The 25,351-nt window shown below is 40.8% G+C and overlaps 1 protein-coding gene across 11 annotated transcripts in view; it reads left to right on the forward strand.

Moving 5' to 3' along the window:
- Nucleotides 1-25,351, forward strand: part of magi2b (membrane associated guanylate kinase, WW and PDZ domain containing 2b) — a 161,447-nt gene that overhangs the window by 12,650 nt on the left and 123,446 nt on the right. For 10 of the 11 annotated variants that reach the window (XM_017690309.2, XM_017690310.2, XM_017690307.2 and 7 more), the window contains exon 2: nucleotides 23,343-23,459. In XM_017690309.2, coding sequence (XP_017545798.1) covers nucleotides 23,343-23,459 — 117 coding nt within the window. Of the gene's footprint in view, nucleotides 1-21,955; nucleotides 22,215-23,342; nucleotides 23,460-25,351 lie in introns of those variants that run through there. The other variant, XM_037540472.1, reaches the window with a different exon arrangement.

A 25,351-nucleotide genomic window follows, 5' to 3' on the forward strand; every position in this document is an offset into this window, starting at 1 on the left:
TACACTGTACCACATAGACGGCTTTTTGTACAGTATTGGTCAGTGCAATTTAACCCCCTTGTTTCTACATCAATCTCATCTATTTTGTACAATGCATACTACTAATGTAAGAAATGACTTGTTTAAAAGTTCATTTATGCCTATGTGAAGGAATATTACTGTCTTGTTGAAGTTTGCATGAAATAAAGCAATATATAAGCAATAGATTTTAAAACTGTTGGGTGAGTGGGTTTTTACCATTACTGAGGGCTTTCACTGCAGTACCATTCACCAGGTAAAGGCTTAGTGTTGAGCATTCTGCTGCACAAGGACTTCTGTGGCTCCATCCAGCTACGCTTCTCCTAGTTGACGCAGGAACTTACTACGTATATCTAGAAAACGTTTACTGGCTCTCGCGTTCTCTGTAATGTTCTCCCACAGACATCTATTGCTTGACTTGCTCACCAAGTACAGACCTAATCAACAGAAGTCGTCTATAGCAGGGTGTCATAGGCAATTCGGTACAAAGCGCTGGGCCTTGGCTCCGAACGCTGCGCCGAGCTCTAAAAGGGTTATCAGTCTGACAGCCGTTGGTTTCTGTTGGTGTGATGATTATAACCTGCCTACATGAGTAAGAGGAGAGGCTGATTGCAATCAACAGAACAAGTTTCTGCGAAGGGCAATTCAGCCAAGAGAGTAAAGCTGGGACTGATGTTAGTTGTGTGACTCCAATGTTAATATACTTGTAACCTATCAGGGCTGAGGCTAATGGGTTAGGCTTGTGGATCATTCACGGCAGTAGACAGAGCAGCAGGGGGGCTCACGTTCCCCAGTCAAACCTGCGACGTTCTTATTTCACAATTAAAACCTGTCCGGTGATTGTAATCATACATGCCTGATTACAAAAAGGCTTCAGTACACGAAATAGCGTTTAACAAGCTAGAGTTCATGTTGTATTGTTGTATACTTTTGACTCACTAATTATCATTAATTCTAATTATTGACCCTGTGACCCTGAGGGAGAAGCGGCTTAGAAATGTATGATTATTGAAATAGTTGTGTAGTTTATGACAGTTTCTGACAAAATTTTGCCAAAAATGCCAAAAAATATGACAAAAATGTAAAAGTTTTTTGTTCATTTTGTAAAACAAGACTGTAACCACAACTGTTTATTAATTTAAACTAAGACTACAACTAGCAAATATTTTCACTTTTGAATATTCTTTCCAATATTATCTTAAATATCCATGTTTTTAATGGTAATTAAATTATATTATATTATATTATATTATGTTGCGCCTTCTGCCCGAAGACTGCTGGGATAGGCTCCAGCACCCCCCCCCGCGACCCTGACGGAGAAGCGGATTAGAAAATGGATGGATTATTAATGTTAAAATATGAATATGGTTAGAATGTATTGCTATTATTGTAATTTTTTTCCACATGATTGCTGGGATCTATTAATATATTTTTTACTTATGCTTTTTAATGAAACTTGGAATACTATAAGGCAGGGGTGCTCAATCCTGGTCCTGGAAAACTGCCACTTTGCATAGTTTATCTCCCTTGGTAGGAAAAGTGAGCCATCAACCAGAAGGTTCCGGGTTCAAATCCCATGACTGAGAGTGTATACCTGGTTGTGCCCTTGGGCAAATCACTTAACCCCCCCATTTCCCCAGGCCGCGCTGCTCTAACTATGCCTAACTATCCCCGATTTGGCGTAGTTAGGCAGCAAAATGACGACACGCTCCTAAACTGACCCCCATACGCAAAAGACCAGTGCTTCATATGGCACATCCAGAGGTAAACAAAGTGGAATCAACAGTAACAGCTTCTGCACTTCCAGAGGTTTCATCACCAGTGGCTGCCAGCTGGGCTCATCTCCCAGAATACGTTTGAGCTTGTAAAAAAGGGCACGTTATTCAGCCACGGTCATTTCCTTGGTTCACATTCGACTTTTTCGACTATTTCAAACATGGTTTGTCTTCTGATTTTACTTGTACAGAAAGATCACCCCAAATGTTAATTAGGTCTCAGCAGTGAGAATTTATGACCAGTGTTGAGTTGGATTGATATAAATGTTCCATGAATTCCAATCTGGCTGTTCAGCCACATTGGCGCAGATCAGACACGTATTGGATTTCAGTAGCACATATGAAAGCGTCTCAGATGGAATTGAAAAAGGAAGATTCAGTGTTCACACATCTGTGTCACATATGAACAAAGAGATCGTATTTGGGTCACTTTTACCTGTGGTATGAACAAAACTTGAAGGCTTTCAGGGGCATCTGAACATTAGAGCAAGGTGTGTTGGATCTTAACTCTCCAGGGTGTTAGAGCTCCAGGACTAGAATTTGATTCCCCTGCTATGAGGTAATGTATAAACATTACCAGTAAACAACTGTTGTCATAGTAAATAATCAGACTACTCTGGAGATATTGCTGTGGTTTTGACAGGAAAGGATGATTTGGCTGACATGAAAAACCTTGAACTACCATTTTTACATGATGCGCATTAAGATTCTCTGGTTCTCTGTAGCTGTGCTGTTACTGTTTTCTGCTGGTGGTTCACTAACCTTTAGCTTCATAAACAAAAACAAAGTAAAGGCTATGAGACTAATAAAGCCTGATACATAGAAGAATGTGGTTTCATAAAAAAAAAATTAAATTGAATGATATTTAAGTATTGAATGATATTTAAGTATTGAATTATATTTATTAATTACGTTGATGACTTTGTAAATAAACAGGTTCATACAGTGTCACTGCTAAATCACCAAAAGCTACTTGAGTAGCTCCCCCTTGTGGAGAATCTTAAGCCTGCTAGACATGAGGGACTGAGTCAGTTATGAACCAGATCTATGAAGTGCTTCCTATCTAAAAATAGCTGGTATCGGATCTTTTTTTTTGTTTTATTTATTTTTTGGCATGTCAGTGCGTTCTCTACCCGTCTAACATTGCATCAAAGAGGAAAATACAGATTGTTAGAATTAGAGGGTGAATCAATTGTTTCCTTATTGTTTTTCCACATTTGATTAAATAAATATAATGCTTATTTTGTATGTAAAATACTACGTACAATGTTAAATATTTATTGTTAACTATTGATAAACTTCACCTTTTCTTTTCCCAATTAATTGATTAATCGAAATCATAATGGGCTGATTATTCAGTTGTGGAAATTGTTGTTATTTACAAAAATGGTATGGATTAATAATATAGAATCCACTTTTTCTACAAAATTCTGTAGCTTAGATTTAAAATGACAAAATACCACTTTGTTATTACAAGCGATAACTTCTAAGGATAAACATGTTTAGGAGCGTTCTGCTTTTTCCGTATCTAAACCCCACCAAGGCCTTTCCCCACTGCGAGCAGCGTAAGCAGGCCAGCTGAGGGATTAATTATTCAGTAAGTTGTGTTTGTGTGTTCTAAGGATATGTAGGAAAACACGGCTTGTCATCTGCTTCGAAGGTCACCTTTAAGTTAATGACGTTCATACGTTTATGCAGCGCCGGCTGTCGGCTTTGATGGTTCGGTCTTTGAGCTCAAACTTCAGGGATCTGATGTTGAGCGTTTGTCATGCAATAAGAGGCTGTTTCATTTATTTTAGAGCGCAAGTCGAGATTGTCATACAAAAAAGAGCCTGTTTCAATTACTTTAATGCAGAAGTGGAGAGGCACGCACATGTGCCGCCTTGTCACTCAGCTGGACATTAATCCTGGCGCATACAGGCCAAGGAAGAGAGTGGGCACGTGCCAAAGCCTTTCATACACACAGCTTTGGCTTTTTTTGATTACTATTAATACTCTGTTCGTGATGCTACAGGAATAGATTTCAGCTTACACATTTCAGTAGCTTCTGCTGCAGATCCTCTTCGTCTTTGAAATCTTTGAAACTGGGAGAGAAACGGCGCTCTGGAACTGAGATGGTCAGGTTTGGCTCTCTCTCATTACGGTTCATACGCTCAAACCCAGACATATAGCCTGCTCAAATTCATTGACCTCATTTTCACTTCATTTTTTTCAAAGGATTTCTTTGCACTTCACTGCCTCTGTAGTACTTTTCTGTGGATTTCTATGATGTTATATTCCTCTGTTCAACAGCATGAGAAGAACTAAAATCCTTGAACACTAAAGTATGAGTGAAACCTTAAAAAGTGCTGGAGCAAAATTAATTGGTTTTAAAGTCTAAGCTAACAATAACTTAAAAAAACGTTTTCTTGCTCACATCTCTGAAGAACATCATATTCTAGCGTAGCACAGTGCAGTAAGTAATATTACAACTGACATTTAGTAAATTTCACAAAATATTATGTTCGCATTAACACTGAATATTAAGTGTAGTTATGGGCGATATGGGAACATTTAATGTCGCTATGCATGATAAGTTGCACAATATTTTGGCTGTATTTGAAGTTTGGCAACACGCCCATGAGCTGTATTTTTCTTATATGCTGCAGATGAATAAAATGTTTATGTTGGAATTGGTGACTCATGGCTAATTCATGGCTAATACTTGTTTGTGAATTGCTAAAAGGCTTTGGTTGGGCAGGCATGGAAGGGCCTTTCTGTGGCGTTAAATCACTCTGTCGCTTTAGGCTCCAATGTCTTGTTCAATACCCCAAAGCAAGTGCTTCATCAGTGCGATTCTAAATTGATCCCTACAGCATATTTACTTAGAAATTCAGACAGTTTTTCCTTTTCTCTTTTTTTTCGAGACTATTGTTGCTGACTGTGATTGCGTTTTATTGTTGCTGACTGTGATTGCTCGTGTGCGTGGCACTGCTGGTCTAATTTAAAGAAAGCTGAACTAATGCCTAATACTGCTTCAGCTCCACCTTCTGTGATGCTGAAAATGAAATGTGTCCCTGGGTTAGACTTGTTTGCTGAAGATTAGCATGTGTAGTCCAGGCTATTTATGAAGTTTAATCTGTTTATGCCATTAAATGCATGTCATTATTAACATTTGCATATGTTCTTTAAGTGCTTATTCAGCAGATATAGTAAGGAGGCTCCCCTTGAATCTGAATGCCACAATGATGTGATAAGTAGGATAAAGAGTAGGGCTGCAGCTATCATTTATTTTAATTATCAAATATTTTATCTGGAATATATGAATATTATATAAGGGTAAGAATACTTGAAAGCATATATACAACCCCAATTTCAATGATGTTAGGACATTGTGTAAAACATAAATAAAAGCACAATACAGTGATTTGCAAATCCTTTTCAACCTCTATTCAATTGAATACACTACAAAGACGAGATATTTAATGTTCAAACGGATAAACTTTATTGTTTTTTGCAAATATTCACTCATTTTGAATTTGATGCCTGCAACATGTTCCAAAGAAGTTGTTTCCCACTGTGTTACATCACCTTTCCTTTTAACAACACTCAATAAGCGTTTGGGAACTGAGGACGCTAATTGTTGAAGATTTGTAGGTGGAATTCTTTCCCATTCTTGCTTGATGTACAACTTCAGTTGCTCAACAGTCCGGGGTCTCCATTGTTGTATTTTGTGCTTCATAATGTGCCACACATTTTCAATAGGAGACAGGTCTGGACTGCAGGCAGGCCAGTCTAGTACCCGCACTCTTTACTATGAAGCCACGCTGTTGTAACACGTGCAGAATGTGGCTTGGCATTGTCTTGCTGGGGCAGGGACGTCCCTGAAAAAGACGTTGTTTGGATGGCAGATGTTGCTCCAAAACCTTGTATGTACCTTTCAGCATTAATGGGGCCTTCACAGATGTGCAAGTTACCCATGCCATGGGCACTAACACACCCCCACACCATCAGAGATGCTGGCTTTTGAACTTTGCGCTGATAACAATCCAGACAGTCCTTTTCCTCTTTGGCCCAGAGGACACGACGTCCATGATTTCCAAAAACAATTTGAAATGTGGACTCGTCAGACCACAGGACACTTTTCCGCTTTGCGTCAGTCCATCTCAGATGAGCTCGGGCCCAGAGAAGCCGGCGGCGTTTCTGGGTGTTGTTGATATATGGCTTTCCCTTTGCATGGCAGAGTTTTAACTTGCACTTGTGGATGGAGCGACGAACTGTGTTCACTGACAGGTTTTCTGAAGTGTTCCTGAGCCCATGTGGGAATATCCGTTACAGAATGATGTCGGTTTTTAATGCAGTGCCCCCTGAGGGATCGAAGGTCACAGGCATTCAATGTTGGTTTTCTGCCTTGATGCTTACTTGCAGAGACTTCTTCAGATTCTCTGAATCTTTTGATGATATTATGGACTGTAGATAATGAAATGAGAAACGTTGTTCTTAAACTGTTGGACTATTTGCTCATGCAGTTGTTCACAAAGTGGTGAACCTCGCCCCATCCATGCTGGTGAACGACTGAGCCTTTCAGGGATGCTCCCTTTATGCCCAATCATGACACTCAGCTGTTTCCAATTAACCTGTTCACCTGTGGAATGATCCAAACAGGTGTTTTTTGAGCATTCCTCAACTTTCCCAGTCTTTTGTTGCCCCTGTCCCAACTTCTTTGGAACGTGTTGCAGGCATCAAATTCAAAATGGGTGAATATTTGCAAAAAACAATAAAGTTTATCAGTTTGAACATTAAATATCTTATCTTTGTAGTGTACTACACACATAACTACACATATATACACACATAATGTTATAAACAAAATGTATAGGGTATGTCACGGTATAGAGAATTAAGCTTAGACCTGGATTTCCTAAAAAGAGCATGACATCGGCTTAACGGGTCTATGCACACTTAACTGAACCCTCTGATGAACAATTTTTTTTTTTTTTTTTTTAGGCAATGGTTCTATATAGAACCATAAACACTCAAAGAACCATTTGAATGCACAAATGGTTCTTCTCTATGATAAAAAAAACTATTTGTGTATGGTTTATTAGAGAACCCTTTAAAGGATGAATTTTATACAGCACCAAAAAGGGTTCCACTATTGTTTTGAATTAAAATACCTTTTTCAGTGTTAAACAGAAAACTTTTTGCTTAGACTATAATGAAACCAGCCTGTCATGCCACAACACTCGAGTCAAAATAAATAAATAAATAAACAAGAAAGAGTGCACTTTAACTCAACTGGTTTCACTCACTCGCTTTTCTTTCTCTAGCCAAGAACAGCTTTAAAGCTAAAAGGAAAGTGACCATCAAAATAAGAAAATGACCACAAAGGGAGGAAGATGACAGCTCAGATGATGAGGAAATGGACACTTAAAACAGAACCAGGGTCAGCAGGATGGTCGGCCTGGCAATAATAACGAGGGAAGTGAAAATTAGCGTAATGACAGAGATGACAGTGCCAGTGGATCATCACTTATCATATTAATCACAAATAATGTTGCTGGCTTAGCAGTAAAAAAAGCAGTATTTTTTTATAGGTTGGGCAAATTGAGTCTGTGTAGATGTGTGTTGCACTGGCTGGGCCCGCTACCCCCAGTGTGCCCACCCACTGCTGTAAGGGCATGGCTCTGCCACTGGAGTGACTTCACCATTTTTCAAATACTTTAATTAGTGAATCCATCACCATTTACTGTCGCAGCCTTGAAATAGTTTCAGCGGTCAATGGAGTGAATCATAAGTCACAGAGTAAAGCCTGTTTTGTTTGACTGTTTTGTCAAACGTTCAGCCCTTTCAGAAAACAGAAGGATCTGTAAATCTGTGAGGTTCAGTTTCGAGAAGGTTTTGTAAGAGGCTCTGACTGCTACATGGAAAGGGAGAGGAGGGAATTATGTCATTGGTGTGAAATTAGGTCAATAGTGTTAGTCATAGAGTAGACCATTTCGTGCTGTAATCGTCCCATATTCAAGATGTTTTCTGATTCCAAAAAAAACAAAAACAAAAACTGGCTGTTCCTCAGCAGATGGAGGGAGATTGCGCCGTGGGCTGGGCGCAGGCCCGTGGGTGGGACTGCCTCCCAAATGACCCGCCACGAGGAAGGGACATATTTGACATGACATCAGCATCACCGTGCTTAATCTGTGTGGTCAGGGCCAGTCATCTGAGCCGCTGTTATCAAACACTGTCGGCCTGAATGCGCCTCAAGACACAAGCTTTTCTGAAACACGAGATGCCTTGTGGCTTTTCCTGACAAAGCGATAAAACCTCGAGAACTTAACACATTTGCTAGAAAGAAATCAGACACTATTTCTTCTGAAAGCAGAAGTGTTTTTCAGACTGTAGAAAAGATCATTTTAAAGGTGTTTTTCATTAAGTAGTCTGTCTGTGTTGAAGCATCAGCTCCTGCATAGCTCATATGGACATGGTGTAAGGTTCAAGTTAAGTACCTTTATTGTCATTATACTTGCACAGTACAAGCTTAGAAAGCTGGGGTCAGCCATGATATAGCACTCCTCAAGCAGCAATGGGATTGAAACCCATGACCCTGAAGAGATTTGAGCACCTTAGGCTGTTCAGCCACACTACCCGACACCACATTCAAATGTCTGAGACCACGTTCTTTTGTCATTTTGACAGATTTAAAATAAAGTTATGACAAGCAAGATGAAGACGTATAGAAGCATCCGAAGTTCCGCACTGTTCATATTTAAGATTTGAGACCAGGTTAAGGACCTTTGTACATCAGGTCAGATTTTGTTTTTCGAGTCTCATCTCTTTCATTGAAACACATGTTAGACGACTCTAACATGGATATGATTTACTCATCAAAGGCTTTTGCTGCGGTCGTAGAGTCCATGCCCGCTTCACTGCCCACTGTCATTTAAAGCAAAATGGGGGCTTAACAAATACTAAGACATTCTGAAATTCATGGTAAAAATTCAGAGATTCTACTTTTCACATCAGTTGTTATGCTGATAATGTGTTTTGTAGTGAAAAAAAACTTCAAATTACAAAGAAATACCAAATAGAAACATTTTCACTAGTGGTCTCAAACATGTGGACCCATCTTGATCAGTACACAGGCAAGGACAGCACATACTATGGGACCCTATGTATGACCATATCAGCGACCATATGGCTTGTATAGGTAAACAGACTTCCCTGTTTTCCAGGGACGGTCCCCATTTTTGGTGACCTGTCCCCAGCTGGAGCAGTCTGCGGACATGTCCCTGTTTTTCACTGTGAACTAAAAAGACACTGGAGAGTCCTGGCAGTAGAGCAGACCTAATTGGGGGCTGGCTGTTGCTATGTGCTAACCACTTCCACCAGTTGCTTGCGTAGTTTTAGAGAATACTGCTGTGTGAAACTCGACCAGAAGCTAGCATTTTCACTAGTGGTCTCAAACAGTACAGTACACAGGCTATTCGCGTGCAAGGACGGCACATACTGTGGGGCAGACTTCTGGAATGGAGTCTTTCCATGACAATGATTGGATGTGATTCTCTTTTTAAGCCATCTGACCTTGTCCATTACACCAGGTTTCAGTCCAGGCTTACTCAGTCAGGTGGATTAATGAATGCGAGACTTGAACTGATACATACTGATGAAACGAGCCCCTCCTTCTTAATAGACACCAGCCTGAATACATTAGCGTACTTGGTTTAATCTGAGGAGCGGAAGTCTCCGCCGTCATTCATTCAATGCATGCTGTCCAAGCGCTGTTGAACACATTCTCACTGATAGTGTTCAGACATTGTCTAAGTGAGGACACTTTATTCTTATCAGCGGATCCTGAAACTGTCCTCGGCCCGAAAAAGACCTGAATGAAATCTTAATCTCTGTACTTACTCATTCACGCTTCTCGCCGATCGTGTTAAGCCTACAGAACAGCAGAGAAATTTAAATACAGGCAGAGGATGTTCTCCTGCCTACCGTTCCTTTAATGAAGCAGCTCTGATTGCACAACAGCAGACAAAAAAGTGTTTAATAGTAACAGTTCATTACTGTATTGAAATATCACAACAATGGTGCTGTGCAAAAGTCAGAGACCACCATTTAATTGCCACTCAAATGGCTGTTAAGTAAGTTATTCATAATGTTTCTGAGAAGATTAGATTTAGGTTAATGTTCTTACATAACAAAGGAAAAAATCAAAAAGAAAGTTTTTTTTTTTGTGTGTGTGTGTGTAAGACCCGTTAGGCCACCAAGACTGCCCCCATCAGATAAACAGCACTTAAAACTTTAATCTTTGAGGAGAAATTCAATCCACAGGTGTTTCTGTCCATAATTCCACTGTGAGAAGACAACTCAACACTATGAGTCTGAAAGGACGTGTAGCTGCCAAGAAGCCATTAGAAAAATAGGGACAATTGAAAATAAAATGAACAGAGTCTAGACTTTAACATCACTGAATGTGTTTGGAACTACTTGGCTTGTGAGGCAGAAAATGCAACCAACTTCTAAGACTAAGAACTCAGGCAAAGAGTGGACACACTAAATGCTGAAAAATGTTTATTTAATATTGAAGCTTCTCTGTAAATGTCTGTTCAACACGTGTTGCTGCTTTTTCCTGACTGTGAATACCATACTTAAATATACATAATGGACTTAATTATCATTCTACTGGAAATGAAATATATACAGCATACATTGTTAATACTGTGTATGTATCAGAGCATGTTTGTACTGCTGCTGCTCTACTGGTAGTGATGTTTCAGGGTGCTCTGGAACTCTAAAAATACTAAAGATTTTCAACAGAAAACCCTGCAGTAATCTACTGTTTTCCTTAAACACAGCAGATTGCTGTAAAAATCCTTTCAGGAAGAAACAGGGCAGGGCTCTCGACAAAGAGGTTAATATATCAGATTTTACAGTAATTAGCATGTATTCGCAGAGCCCACTTGGAAAGAGCGTTAATGTGTGCAGTCTTGAAGAGTCTGGTTCTGAATATGGTAGTGCTGGAGGCAGCACCTCGACATCCTTTGCAGTTTAGTTAGTGTCTGTTAATTAGCTTTCATTTCTTCATCTACAGATCATGATATCAGTGCTGAGAACATACAAAAGCACATAAACTGAACAAAACGTTCCCAACAGAAATCCCAGTTTAACCCCTGGTTATGAGAGACATAATATAAAATTAAGCATGCGTATTTGCCGTCAGTAACTGCGACTTCTAAAGGTTAATGCTTTGAAGTGTCATTAAGTTATTACTCATTAATCCGCTGTGATGCAGTAAGTGTAATAAATGGATATAGGGGTGGTTGCAGCCATATAATGTAATAATACTTATGAAAATATGGCAGTCTGGTTGTAGATATTGAATGTCTGTAGGCCTGGAGGGCCTCATCCTGCAGCCCACCGCTGCAATGAGTTTACCCTCAACCCTGATGTAATATACCTGCCTTGTAGTCAGATGGTCCTGAAGCTCCTGAGAACATTGATTTGCTGTATCAGGTTAAATCAGGGTTGGAATGAAAAACCCGTACAGTTATTTTTTCCTCATGTTCGGCTGCCATGAGTGTCTTTACATTAACACACCTGACTCAACTTGTCTGTATAATTACCGAAACATTCCTGGACTGAGTGCTGTGTGTTTGACACCCCTGACATGAGGCGTCCTGCTCCGAACTGCCTTTATTTAGCCTCTTGTAATGAGAATGAGAAGTGGCTATACAGTGTTATTCACACAGTCTCAGGACAAACAGAGTGAGTCAGAGCCCGTGGCTGTTCCTCTCCTGCTGCTGCACACTTTGATTAGGGCTATTGTGTTCGCTTTGTTTAGAGGGAAGTGATGAGATTGATATTTAAAGAAAGCCAGACAGCTTTACTGCATCCTATCAAAGCATTTTAGCACTGATGGGGTTCAGATATTTCCATTTACAGTGTTCAGCTGCGGCTATTCTTTGGAATTATAACCCAGACGAACCCTTAGGATGCACAGTTATGTTCAGCAATGACAAAAGTTTCACCCAGTGCCACAGTTGTGTTTGCAAGCAGAAGAGGTGTTTCATTACGATTTGAATTTGATGATTGGCATGTGCCTCAGTTTTTGCCACCGTTTTGTTGTTATGCAACATCAAGAAACAGAAGAACAAGAGTGTAGAAAGTAAATTGAATGTAAATACAATTCGATGCCTTGGGGTTTGATAGAAACTGGCGTTTTTCATCAATCGGTGAAGACCAAGAAGAGAGAATGAAAAATCAATCAATCAGTCAACCCCTATTTTGACTCGGATATACATTGAGGGTGACCCTCATTTACAGTGTAGCCAAGCAAATTACAAGGGACTGAAAAATATTTAAAAAAAAATAAAACCTCTAACAGCTCACATAGAAAATAAGCAATACGAAAATAAAAATTTTAGAAAAATCGAATTGTTTACTAGAACAAAAGAACATCAAATAAAACAGTTGCAAAATAAACTAAATTATTATGATTATTATGATTATTATTAGGGCGGCACGGTGGCATGGTGGGTAGCGCTGTCGCCTCACAGCGAGGAGGGCCTGGGTTTGATTCCCCGGCCGGGCGGCCAGGGTCCTCTCTGTGTGGAGTTGCATGTTCTCCCCGTGTCTGCGTGGGTTTCCTCCGGGTTCTCCAGTTTCCTCCCACAGTCCAAAGACATGCAGTCAGGCCAATTGGACATGCTAAATTGTCCCTAGGTGTGAGTGTGTGTGACTGTCTGGACTGGCGACCTGTCCAGGGTGTATCCTGCCTTCCGCCCGAAGACTGCTGGGATAGGCTCCAGCATCCCCCCGCGACCCTGACGGAGAAGCAGCTTAGAAAATGGATGGATGGATGGATGGATGATTATTATTATTAACAACAATAATCAATAAATAAAGGAGAAAGGAAGGGTTAAACTCTGCTAAAACAGTTACAGGCTGTTTGGAGGTGGCTGGAGACTAAAAGTTTAAATGACTGAGTGACCCCAGCGAGCCGAGTCACAGAGACTCCAGCTCATTTTCGCAGTTCAGTAAAAACTCTCTGTACCTGACAGGTAATCCAGTCACTAGAGCGGGTCTGATAATTACTGTTATTCATTGATGAGATATCCATACGGCGTACGGCCAGAGAGTGATTTCTAAATAAGAATAAGCCAGTGTGATTCCCTTCGTGCTGCTAGTGAGGGTTAGCCAGTCCGCAGTGGCGAGGGTTAGAAGGGTCGCAAGGCAGAGTGATAGATTGAGTCCAGTGGTTTGAGGGTGCTGGCGGATGGCAGTATATATAGACTATATCACCATAGTCCAGTAGTATATGTAGATTTCAAAATGTATTTTCAGCTGAATATAAATATCGAAATGAACAGTTCAATGATTAGTTAAATACAATTAAACAGGATGACTGTTGTCAAATCAGTTTATGGAACAGTTGTAGCAGTTTATGGAATAATTGAGGGATGGAAGAGGAGCATATTTAAGGGAGTAATTATTATACATAACATAATTGGGAGTAAAAAAGCAGCAGTAATTTGGTATAATGAAAATTACAGTTGGTGTAATACTTGTAATAGGTAATTAATTTAGTTACTATGTAATGTGGGTCGCTTTCTGCTAAACAGATCTCACAAATTTTGATCCCAGTTACAGCCCTGTTTGACGAGCACAGATTTCACTTTGAGAGGGTGGTGTACTATAGAGGCACAACTCATCTGAAATATATAGTACAGTGATCCTTATCCAAGCTATATGCTATAAGATTCCGAACTTGATGCAGTTAAATCAACACATTTAAATCACTGGATCACAGTGCAGTTTTACTCCCGTTGTTTGCCCTGGGGACGAGGCATACTCTGGAAAGGGGGACTCTTCGTCTCTTTTCCTTAGAATTAACTGTACTCATGTGTATGTTTGTGTATGGGTATGTGCGCCTGTGCATGTGTGTGTATAAGCTCTTAATCAGATGCGTGGTTTGACCTGTTGGAGGCGTGAGTGTCAGAGAAGGAGTTATTGATTAGATGGCATCACACATGCTTTTTTTTCCCTCTCCGTGTCCGCGGCCCAATGCGAACCCTTCCCTGGAGTCGCCTTCAGCCGTAAATGCTTTGCTGTCTGGTAGCGAACTGAGGAGGGGAAAAAAAACCTCCCCGGATCAATAACGTGCCTTCCTGTTCGGTTGTCTTCTGCGAGGGCAGGGGTGTCAACCATGATTATGCTGTCGAAAAGACTCACTGAAAACACTGTGGAATGTTATATTAACCTCTATGCTGTTTACCAAAATCAATATGGAGCTATATTCTAGCCCAGTGCTGAAGAACATTGTTTTACTCTGAGGCTGATAACAGGGCTGGTTAGGGCTGCCTAGTATATTGTTTGTTTATTGTTATTGCGATATTGGTAATATGCAAATGAGCATCTTACCAATCAGTATTTGTTGTATTGTCTGCCATAGCACTGAACACATTCCAGATAATAGAGCTGGCACTCAGTATTCCCAGTATTGATGCTGATCTTGAACCAGGCTTTAAAATGAAATTTGGTATAATATTGATATGTTTATGTCATGCTCAGACTACTCAAGCTCTCTGCAACACTGCTCTTATTGTCATCGTGTGACGTTATGACGTGGGTGCTGTGTGGTGTAGTGCTGAATTCTGAGGCCCCCCATGGGTGCGAAGTGGGATAATCTAAAATGCCACTGACACGCCTGTTGGAAGTGAACACAATCTCAAATGACACAAACATAAATGAGTCACTACACTTTAAACGTATGGCTACTCATAGAGCTGTTCCTGCTCTAAACCTTGACTAGCTGATCCATGTTCAAAGCAGGTGGTATAAAAATACTCACAGTAAACCTGATCACACACAGTTGAATCCTGTTAAATCCAATATTGGTGCATTTTAACGGGTCGTATTTTTCATAAGTGCTGTAATCCATTTGAGGTTGGGAGTTATTTTACACTGCTTTGCGTCATGCCTTAGCTGTGGGAACGTCACTGTAATGTGTGGCCTTGAGAGGCTTATTTCTTTCATATTGCTTTTACAGTAAAACATTGACTGAAATGCTAGGTTCTTCTTCCAGCCCCCCTGCCTTGAGTTCATTGCAAGCCGTTCCCCTATGATAGTCTGAGGACAATATGAAATATTGTAATGCCACTTATTTTACTTCACTGTATATTTAGTGGCATCACAAGCAATTATGTGCTACTTCAGGATACATTTATACCTGAATCAGATCAGATTCATGATTTTGTGTGTGTGTATGTGTGTGTGTAACGTTATGTGCCAGATTCTTTGTATTTCTTGCGTGTGCCTGCATGCATGCTTGATCTTATAAGTCCATTTATTGATCTGATAATTAAGAAGCATCTGTCATCTGTGCTGGGAACAAGCAGCTGTGACAGGGAGCAGGATCAGAAAGAGGGGGAGCTGAGAGAGGTTTCAGATGGTCATTTTACTTTGTGCACTTGTGTTTTTTTTTTTGTTTGTGCTCATTCCGCTGTCACTATTGACGCATGACGAGCTGGAGTTTTTGTGCCGCCTTCAGCTGCTTCCTTCGCTTAGAGGATGATACTCATTTTGTGTTTTATTCCTGTAGATGGAGAGCAGAAAGAGTCCATCAGCACAGCTTTTAGCCATATGTCATGCTGGGCGATGTATACAGTCTGAAGCAATATAATATTGTGGACTTACAAGTGGGATTATTCATAATATGGTGAACGATCTATTCAATGAAATCTGTAAAAGCTTACTCTCTTTTTTTCTTGCTGTAGGGTTAAATGATTTGGGCAAATTTGCGATTTTTCTTCTCAATATTGTGACTGTGATTTAGATTGTGATTTTTTTCCATAAATTGAGGTCCAGGCTTTTTTTTAGATCAAGAAGATCAGCGCATACATTTTTTCAGAATTGTGGCTTCAGCTTTGAACGTAGTGTTCCAGACTGCCTGATAGTTGTGGGTTTGATGTCAGAGCGCATGGTTGTTTGGTTGTTTCTGATTGGTTGAACTCATGTACATACAGTTTTACAAGCTCTGTGTTATTGGGTTAAATTTCCCCACTTAAAGCTTTCACTCTTTCAATAATTCCAAAAAATGTTAACCCTCTATTGCACAATGTTGCCTCTAGGCAACAACTGATATTCCTCACTTTACAATAACAGTATACATATTTAAAGACAACAATAGGGTTAACAATAAGGGAAGAGTTTGAGTAAGTCACTAAAAAGCATGCTATTTCTTCTCATTGTTGCACAATGTTGCCTCAAGACAACATATTGCAAAAGGGCCCCTGCACACATAATTTTTTTATGTTTTTACATAGAATATTCAGGCCCAAAAAAGAAATCAAGGACTGTTTTTTGTGAATTGAATATTTTTTCCATTTAATTTTTTTGCTCTAATAGAGGGTTAAGGGAATGTTAGCTTACCATTATGTTTAGAGCAAAAGCTAAACATGTATTAGAAAATGAGCTGCATTTTAGATAAGTGACAAATTATGTAAATGAGATTTTCAGTGAACCAGTCCTTTAAAACATGGAAAGTTTATGGAAAGTTTATCAGACATTGTACGACATTAGTATAGAGTATCGGTACTCAGGAAGCATTAGTTCATCAATCATCAATATTGGTCAATTCATCATCATCATGGCTTCATGTGATGAGGATGGACATTTCAGTAAAATCAGCCACCCCAAGGAAGAACAGGGAATCTTGTCTACAGTCTTCCCCAAAAGCATCAGGATACAGCAACTAGAGACAGTGAGGCCACTAAGCATCTCTCTTTTACTGTGCTGTATAAACCCAAACCTGTATCTCAAATCCAGGAGACATGCGGCCTGAAATATATTCCATTAAATCTAAAAAAGTTGAGGTTAAAATGAGCTTAGGTTTGATGTTTATTGACATTTTGGTGATATTTCCAGTGTGTTACAGCTGCATTTTGTACTTCCTGCCACCCAGCACCAGAGACAGACCCTCTGATGGTATGTATGTATGTGTATTTCTTTAGTGTTAACGGGAAAGCAACTCTGACCAACCACGCTGACTCTGTGCTGCCCTCTGGTGGAGTATAGAGTTCAGACAGCTCTTGGTTCTTATGAAATATATAACATTTAGAGACATGCATGTCAAAAATCCTCATTTACTATTCTATTTTTTAACTGTCATGACTGTTTGAATGTTTGTACATTCTGACCCATCCTTAGTCCATTAATAACCAGACACCTTGATACCATGATGCAGTAGTAGGTGGTATAATACTTCATCTGGTAAACCTCTTGTGAACTTCTGTCCTGTTCGGAACTGTTGTATCAATGTGCTATATTACACACAAACGTTTCAAATGAAAATGAAAAGCAGAAGACCCTCCCGCTGTCTAGTCTGTTGCATCTGAAGTAGTCCACTACTTCAAAGTAATTGTCATGGTCTTTTGGGGTTAGCCATGGCCTAACATCAACACCAGAGTGATTGCTGGGCATCCTCTTATACCACATGGAAAACTGCATGACTCAGTTAGCCTTGTGCAACAAACCATGGTCCAGCTGGTACTGCTAGCCTGCATGACTGTAATATTTTCCAAACTCCAGCAGCGTCTGATGATCAGAGGCACAAGTGTGTGGGATGCCTGTTTGAGACAAATGATGAATGAAACTCAACCAAGCTGAATTTGGCTTCTTAATCACACTTCTTTAAGTACCCCTAACTTGTGTCTACACTCATTATTCATTTTATCAGCTCCACTTACCATATAGGTTAAGTTAAGTGATACTTTATTAATCCCACAAATGGGGAAATTCCACCTCCGCATTTAAACCATCCGTGAAGTAAAACACCACATACACGCTAGTGAATAGACACACACACTAGGGGGCAGTGAGCACACTTTCCCAGAGCCCTATCCACGGCACCCGGGGAGCAATTGGGGGTTAGGTGTCTTGCTCAAGGACACCTCAGTCATGTGCTGTCGGCCCTTCCGGTCACAGGGCCAGTTCCCCAACCTCCAGCCCACGACTGCCCCCAAGGGTGCACTTTGTCGTACTACAGTCACAGATTACAGACTGTAGTGTTATCTGGGTGGTGGGCAAATTTTTAGCACTGCAGTGACACTGATGTGATGTTGATGTGTTGCGCTGGTACAATTGGATCAGACACATCATTACATCACTACAATTAAAAATGAGTGTAAATACAAGAGGGCGTACGCAAAGGAGCATAAGGTAATATTGACAGCAAGCATTTAAAATGTGTACTGCAGTCTAAATTTAAAAATTTTGGAGAAAGTTGCCATTCCCTCATTCCCAGATTTGAAGCTCTTGTAGGTTGCCAGGTTCATGTCACGGAATCTACATGATTGAGCGCAACTTTAAACTTTGACAACAATACACTTTGACAATAGCAAGTGACAAGGAGTCCTACACTGTACGCTGCTCAGCTAATGTACACGTTTGCAGTGTTTTTATTGTTTGCAAAAAAACAGCTCATGTGGATTTTTAACTCTGTCTAGTTAGACGCATGCCTAGCTATGTATCGTACCCAAAGCTCAGTCCATTGTTATAACCCCACTTCTCTGAAAATTCACTTTTTTTCAAATTTGCCTGTTTCACCTTAAATGGTAGAGCACTTACATTCTGTCACCTCAGCCTATTTGCCAGCTTCTTGCTTCCACCTTAAATGGTGCAGCAGTTACATCAGGTGCCAGAATGTAACTGCTGCAACATTTAAGGTGGAATGGGAATATCTGAGCAAGAACCTGGTGAATAGGAAGCCAACTTTAGCCTCATCTACCTTGATAATCCAAAGGAACACAGACCAGTAAGAATGTGAGTACTTGAAATGACTTAAAATGTCCATCCCTACTGGTAGCTATGATAAATTAGTTGAGATTAGCTAACCTTAGACGAATGCTTACCTGTTCAGGAGAAAGTTAGCGAACCCGGCATCAGCCTCAAAGTCTTTCTGGGCTCTAAGCTGTCTCGATCTCTAAAATGCATCTCCAGTATTTACTTGTGTTTTGCTGCATCTCTGGTGATGGAGCTTTTTAGAAGGATGCGGATGTTTTTAAGATCAAATCCAGTTTCTTTGCTTGCTTCCATGGCTGCAGCATGCTGTGTTTGCCTGCCAGTTTGTTTCTTATCTGGCAACCTGGGGTGTTGCGATGCTAGTGGGAATTTGGCAGTGGGCGGGGTCACAGGCCAAAACACAGACTTTCTGCTCCGGAACAGAAACTTTAAATGAGAACAAGTATTTCAGCATAGCATGTTTCGTTAATCACTGATGACTTATCATTGTCATTTTATGGCCATGATATTTACTGAAGCCATCAGAAATTTTAATTATATCATGACATATATTTACTGCTACTGTGACATTTTTGGAAAATAGTACGTACTGAACTGTATCTGTACCACTCAGTGCTACAAACAGCATTTGTGACTGCACTGAATCTTTTAGGTTTAAAAATGCTGCTAGAAGGTTTCCACCAGAGCAGCTAGAACCTTCCATCAACTAGCAGACATGCGTGAGCGATCAGAGGCTAACTAATCTGGCCCCTCTTCCCCAGAAAGCTCTGTGGTGCTGTGCTAATCTCAGTGCTTCAAAGCGGATGCTCTCTCTGCCATCTTACAGTGATCTCTGTGCTGTGATGCTTGAGGGAAACGAGTCCCCGTCTGTTTAGTGTGGGTTTTTGCACATTTGGATTCAGGCTTTTCCTTTCATATGGCAAGGTCACTTTAGCCTGATCTGTACTCAATTGTTTTGGTGCTGTGTAATCTGCTGGCCTACACATTCGGTTTGGAAAAAAAAAGCATCTAAAACAAGTGTAAATGAGCCAGAATGTTTCCTGGGCGTCCTACACTTGTGCTGTCAATGTGTCTAAGCCTCCCTGAATCGAAGCCTGTAGGGCATGAGAAGCTTTCAGCATGGTGACGTCCAGCTGAATGCTCGTGCTTTGTTTACAGCTGTATTTGGCCTTGAGGAGGGCCACAGTCAGCTGTCAACACTGGCTTGTCGTTTTCATCTAGTAAATCTAATAACCAGAAACATAATGAGTCAAGATTTATAACCTTCTTCTCTCACATAGGGAGTGGGCAACCAGTGGGACTGAGTGTCCTCAATTCCACAGTGAAATTGTACCAATGTGAGGTCACTGCAGAGATCAGGACAGCTGAAACTTGTCGGGACTGTAACATAATGCTTATAAGGTGTGTGAGTTTATGAACATGCTCTGTTGCATTCAGTATAAGTTGTGTCGCTAATTGTTACGTGTTGTATTGATTGTATCAGTGTAGAATGGTGCTTATGGCTGTATTAAAGAAATGGTTCGCACAAAAATCACAAAAAAGTCATATTTAAACAGATTTCCCTTTGCACCAAACATAGTCAATCACACACCATCACACACAATCAGGAAACACCCTGGACAGGTTGACCAGTACATCGCAGGCTCAAAGTCAATCAGCCAAGACATATTTGATATCTGAAATATCTAATATATCATATATATATATATATATATAGTCCAGCCAAATGCAGCTTACATGCAGATTTTAATTGGCCCTTGGCTTCTGTTTAGGAGTGTTATAAGTGGCCCAGTGCATTTCATCTAATGATTGCAGTAGTGCCATTACATTACAGCACAATACACTGTACCGAAGTTATCTATAAGTTCAAGAGCCTTTCTCCTCTGACTACACTTGCAGCTCAAGTTATTAAATGGCACTCAATACTGCAGCCATGAAGTGCAAGTATAACATTGAGAACCACCGATGTTAGACATTTCAATACAAACCAAATGCATGTGCCTCAAATGTCATTAATTTAATATCAGTACACATGAAACGAAGTATGGATGTTACACGGAAAGCGTAGAGAGGGAAGAGAAGCTGTAACTACTGCTAGCTACCCTCATCTCACAGCACCATCGTCTCATTAAAGTGAATTAAGTAGTCCCGTAAATATGTGAACCCTTTAAGGTCTAACACTAATGTGGCTATTCATGCTGTTTACTCTGCTGTTCTAGATTAATAAAGTGATTTTGGACGGACGTGTACAGAACATGATCTATCAAAAAGGTGTAGATTTTTGTTTAGTTATATTTATTTATTTAGTTATATATATTCTTGAAAAAGTCACATTAATCAAAATCCAAAATGATCTGAATAAGCAGTCCAACAAAATAAGAAACCTTGTACATCTTCAATACAGTCATAGGAAACAGAGTGACATTTTACTGTTGTAACTCCTCTGATGGCAGATTCATACGCGTTTAGTGGGTGATTGCCGAATTCTCGTAACGGATTGCCAGCAAAACTTCTCTTCAAGGTTCTATTTCCATATTTTGAAAACATAATGTTTTGAATAATTTGTGAATATTATTTTGGCCCTTGACATGGTACAGTTTGGCGCTCTTTATAAAAAGTTTGGACATCTCTGCTGTAGATCATCATCTTGATAAGACACAGCCTCAAGTATTCTGTTGCTATTTCACATACTACACTGCACTAAATCCAGTTAAACTGACCTCATCATCCTCACTTTGTAGTTAACCATGCAGTTAACCATGGTCTACTATTCTCTATGTGCAAGCGATATTTACAGTATGCTCAGAAAACTGGATTTTGATGTCATTTTTCAGAGTAATGGTAAATGTTTCCCACCTCTACTTAAATTTCATTAAAATATTCTTAATTTAGTTTCCTCTGGTGTTTTTTGTGTGGAAGATGATTGCCTTGAGTCATTTGGGCTTATTCATTTGTTTACATTGCACCTATAAGCCAAAGTTGAATTAAGAGACAATAGTCCCAATAAGTCAATGTGGTTCCTCAAAACTCAGCAGATCTGCTTCTGTAGCGAGTAATTCTTCCATCTGGCGGCTCCAGGGTGAGCCTTCCAAAGATCACTTCTATTTCTTGTCTTCATGCTTGACACTGATGTCTTCACAAGGTCAAAAAGTTCACCCAGTGCCAGCTAACAGACAGCATCTGGTGTGAACAGGCTGGCCTTTTTGGTGCTGTGTCCAAAAGCATCTGTATCACACGTACATGTATATATATACATGGAGCAGTTCCTTAAGCTGCAGACAGGGGGAACTGTAGGACCTTGCTATCTTTCAGGCCAATCAGAATACTGGCATCATTGTGATAGGCTCCTCACTGGCAAAGCTTTCTCTACACTGTTGTCTCCCGACTGTCGACGACTCTCCATCTCCCTCTTCCCCCTGCTCTTTCTCTAGCTCTCTCTCTCTCGCTCGCTCGAGCCTCACTCTCTGGCTCTGTTCTCCTCTCTCTCCCTTTCTCTCTCTCTTTCCCCCTCTCCGCTTGTGGCTAAATTAGATGCAGAGAGGGGGGACTTCATTGCGGCTGCTTCCATTGATACACGAAGGACTGGATTTTTTGAAATTGGAGCTCTGAGTGAAAGAGTAGGAAGGATTTTGGCCACGGGGACTGGTGAGTAAGTAGAGCATCCTGTGTAGAAGCTGCTGGATTTACATCGAGGTACAATAGTTTCTGGATTGAGGCGGAGGAGGTGGAGGCCAAAAGAGGGGGGATTCTAATTACGGATAAGGATCAGCAGAGGATGGACGTGTAATTTCCATTCAAGGAAATCTGCTCTAGGTGATTTTCCATGCTTCATTGTCTTTTCCATTGTGCTGGAGTCGTGTGATGGCATGTTGGAAGTGGCATCTTGTCCGCTGCAACAGCTGTGCAAGCCTGGCCTCTTTTCTCGTCCCCCCAGATCACTGCATTACATTGACAATGTCAAAACGTCGCATGATTGATAGCCCTAGCAGTGCCTACCATGTGTCACAAACTGGTCATGCGTCCGCTTGCGGGACCACAATGACATCACCGCAGTGCTTGCTTAATAAGACAAAGCAGATGGGTCGAGGCTCAGTCTGTTGATGATGTCAGGGATACCGGCTTCTGCTTTTGTTCACCTGCTCGAGTGCGTGGGATACGTCGGCAAGCTGTGTAATTATGCACTGGTTAACACCAGACGCTGTTACACCGAGCGCCTCTGGGAGACTGGCTCTATGTGTATTTGTCAGTTTATGGTGGGCCGTATTGCTCAGTTGTGGTAAATATTCAAGGTTATGACCGGCACACGGGTAGAAGACCAGACATGGGCGAGGAAGACCTCCGTTCTCCATCCGACTTAATAAAACAGCAGGCTGTACAGTCCCTGTCTTGGTAAAGATGCTGTAGCACTGAGAGGCAAGCGCTGATTCTTAATGTGGGTTTGCTATTAGGTGCTGCATTAGGTACTTCATTTGCTTATGGTATTAATGTTGACAGAGCTGGGCACTCGAATGCCTTGCACTCTCTTGAATCACTCTTTCAGGTAAGCTTTTCATCACTGCCATTGGAGTAAATATACCCCATTAATCAGTTTTTTGGTGATAGCCTGACAGGTTCCCGAAAGTTCAGATGATGGGCAGTTGAAGTTCCACACTGGATCTTTTTTATTTTTTTTTTACCATGGTTAGCTGTGGTCGTTTAAAGCCCAACACGTAGTGGGTTTGCTGAAGGGGTCTCTCATGGAAAAGCCGACTGAGATGTTGTCTCTTTTCGCAGGAGGTGTTGTGGATAAAGACCTCCGCCATTACCTTAACCTCCGCTTCCAGAAGGGATCCGTGGACCACGAGCTCCAGCAGATCATACGGGACAACCTCTACCTCCGCACTGTGCCCTGTGAGTAACCCTGAGATGCTCTACTTAACTCCCTTCTGCTAGTAATCTTGAAAGGGGATTGGTTGGAACGTGGGGATCAGGTTTATCTGCTGATTATGCATTGCTGGATGTGGATGAAGTGACCTTTTGGAATTACATGCTTACCCTGATGACTCTTTTTGAATTTTGACTTATGAAATTGAATCGTGCAAAGCAAAGCCATCAATATTTGCCCTGTATCGGTACCATTGATGATGAGGTTGCCATTGTATTATTGTCATGGTCCAGTTGTGACAGTTGTGGGATGGATCTTATAAAGTCATCAAGAGATGGGTAAAATTCATTTTGAGCAGATGCTCCAGTTACTTGGTAATCAACTGCAAGAATCCATACTGGCTTTTTCTTAGGCATGTGTATTTTGTAGTGATGATATTAACCAAATGCAAAAAAGCAGTAATTTCTGCCTTTTATTCTGATCTTTTCCATTAATAATGTGCTTTTGTTGCTTTACTCAATATGGAAAGAACATGATATAACAGGGAGAGAAACCCATAGATGTTAATGTTGTATCAGACTGCCTTTTTCAGTGAACAGACTCAAGAGTGGCCTTTTATTGTTGCTCTCATTAAACCAATCAGTAATAAGCATTTCCATAGCAATCTGAATTTGTCAGTCCACCATTAAAGACAGCACAGTGCTCCTTTCATACAGTGAAAGGAAACACTGTAGCTTGCTATTCCATATGCTGATCGTCTTGGCCAAGTTGAACAAGTACGCACTATCAACCCCTCTGAAAGCAGATTTGAATGCTTTAAAGGGAACAAAGACTCTAAATATGTGTATTCAGACTCTGAATATATGTAAGATGTAAGTGTGATGGATGATGAATAGGTTTAAGGCTTTTCATCTGTTTATTTATATACTCAGTTTCTTCTGTAGACTTGGTTTGTGTCTTTTCTCTCCTGACTCACTGCCTTCAAGATTGAATTGGTTTGTCATTCTAACTACAAGTTGGGTTTCAGCCACTGTGTGTGGTATTGGTGCTGCTTTGGATTTAGCTGATGCTGATTTGGTAAGAAGGAGGTTCAGACACTCAAGCCTTGTAAATTCCTTTTTAAATTGGTGCCATGACCCGGATAATATCTGAAGATCTCTATTCATCTGGGATTGGAAAGGAGGGGTGAGGTTTTAAAGATGTTTAACTGGCTAGCTCCCGTGGCATTGAACCCAGAGCAAGCCAAACCGCTGAAGCTATCAAGTTCATTCCAATAGTAATTTTTGCATTGTGCTGGAAGGAGTCCCTTGAATCAGCACTTTGACATTCTTTTTGTTCCAATTTTTTCTTTTCCTCATGCTTAGACACTCCTCTTATTGTCCATATGCTTTCTTCATTCTTTCTGTCTCCCTTTTCATTGACTCTTTGATTCATTCCGTCCCTCCATCCTCCTTACAGTGTACGCTGCCATCAATATTGTCTTCCGCTCTACATCTATAGTTTCCTCACTCATTCCGCCTGTTCAGTCTGTCTCTGTCTCTCTCTCCCTCTCGTCCTCTCCCTTGCTCTGTGTCTCAGCCCGGGGTTTCCAAGGCAACCACCATCTCTTCTCTAGGCCTGCCTGCCGACGGTTCCCCCTCCCCCTCCATAGCACGGCACAACACACATCACAATTACCGAGCGGCTGGCTAAAATGATGCCTTTGATTTATACTCGTGCTGCGCAGTCATGAGCGCGCGGTTCTGGAAGTATTCCTCCCGTACAGAGAGTCATTAATGTAAGTGAACAGTCCTGCTAGGAAATGTAGAGGAGGAGGGATTGGAAGAGACAGGACAGGGTAATGCTCTAACTGTGCTTTAGACATACTCTGCATACTTGCCGAGGGAGGAACAAGAAGGCGACTTGGGTGGCTGATCCT

This window comes from Pygocentrus nattereri, chromosome 8 (assembly GCF_015220715.1).
Source record: "Pygocentrus nattereri isolate fPygNat1 chromosome 8, fPygNat1.pri, whole genome shotgun sequence".
In the NCBI taxonomy this organism is placed as follows: domain Eukaryota; kingdom Metazoa; phylum Chordata; class Actinopteri; order Characiformes; family Serrasalmidae; genus Pygocentrus; species Pygocentrus nattereri.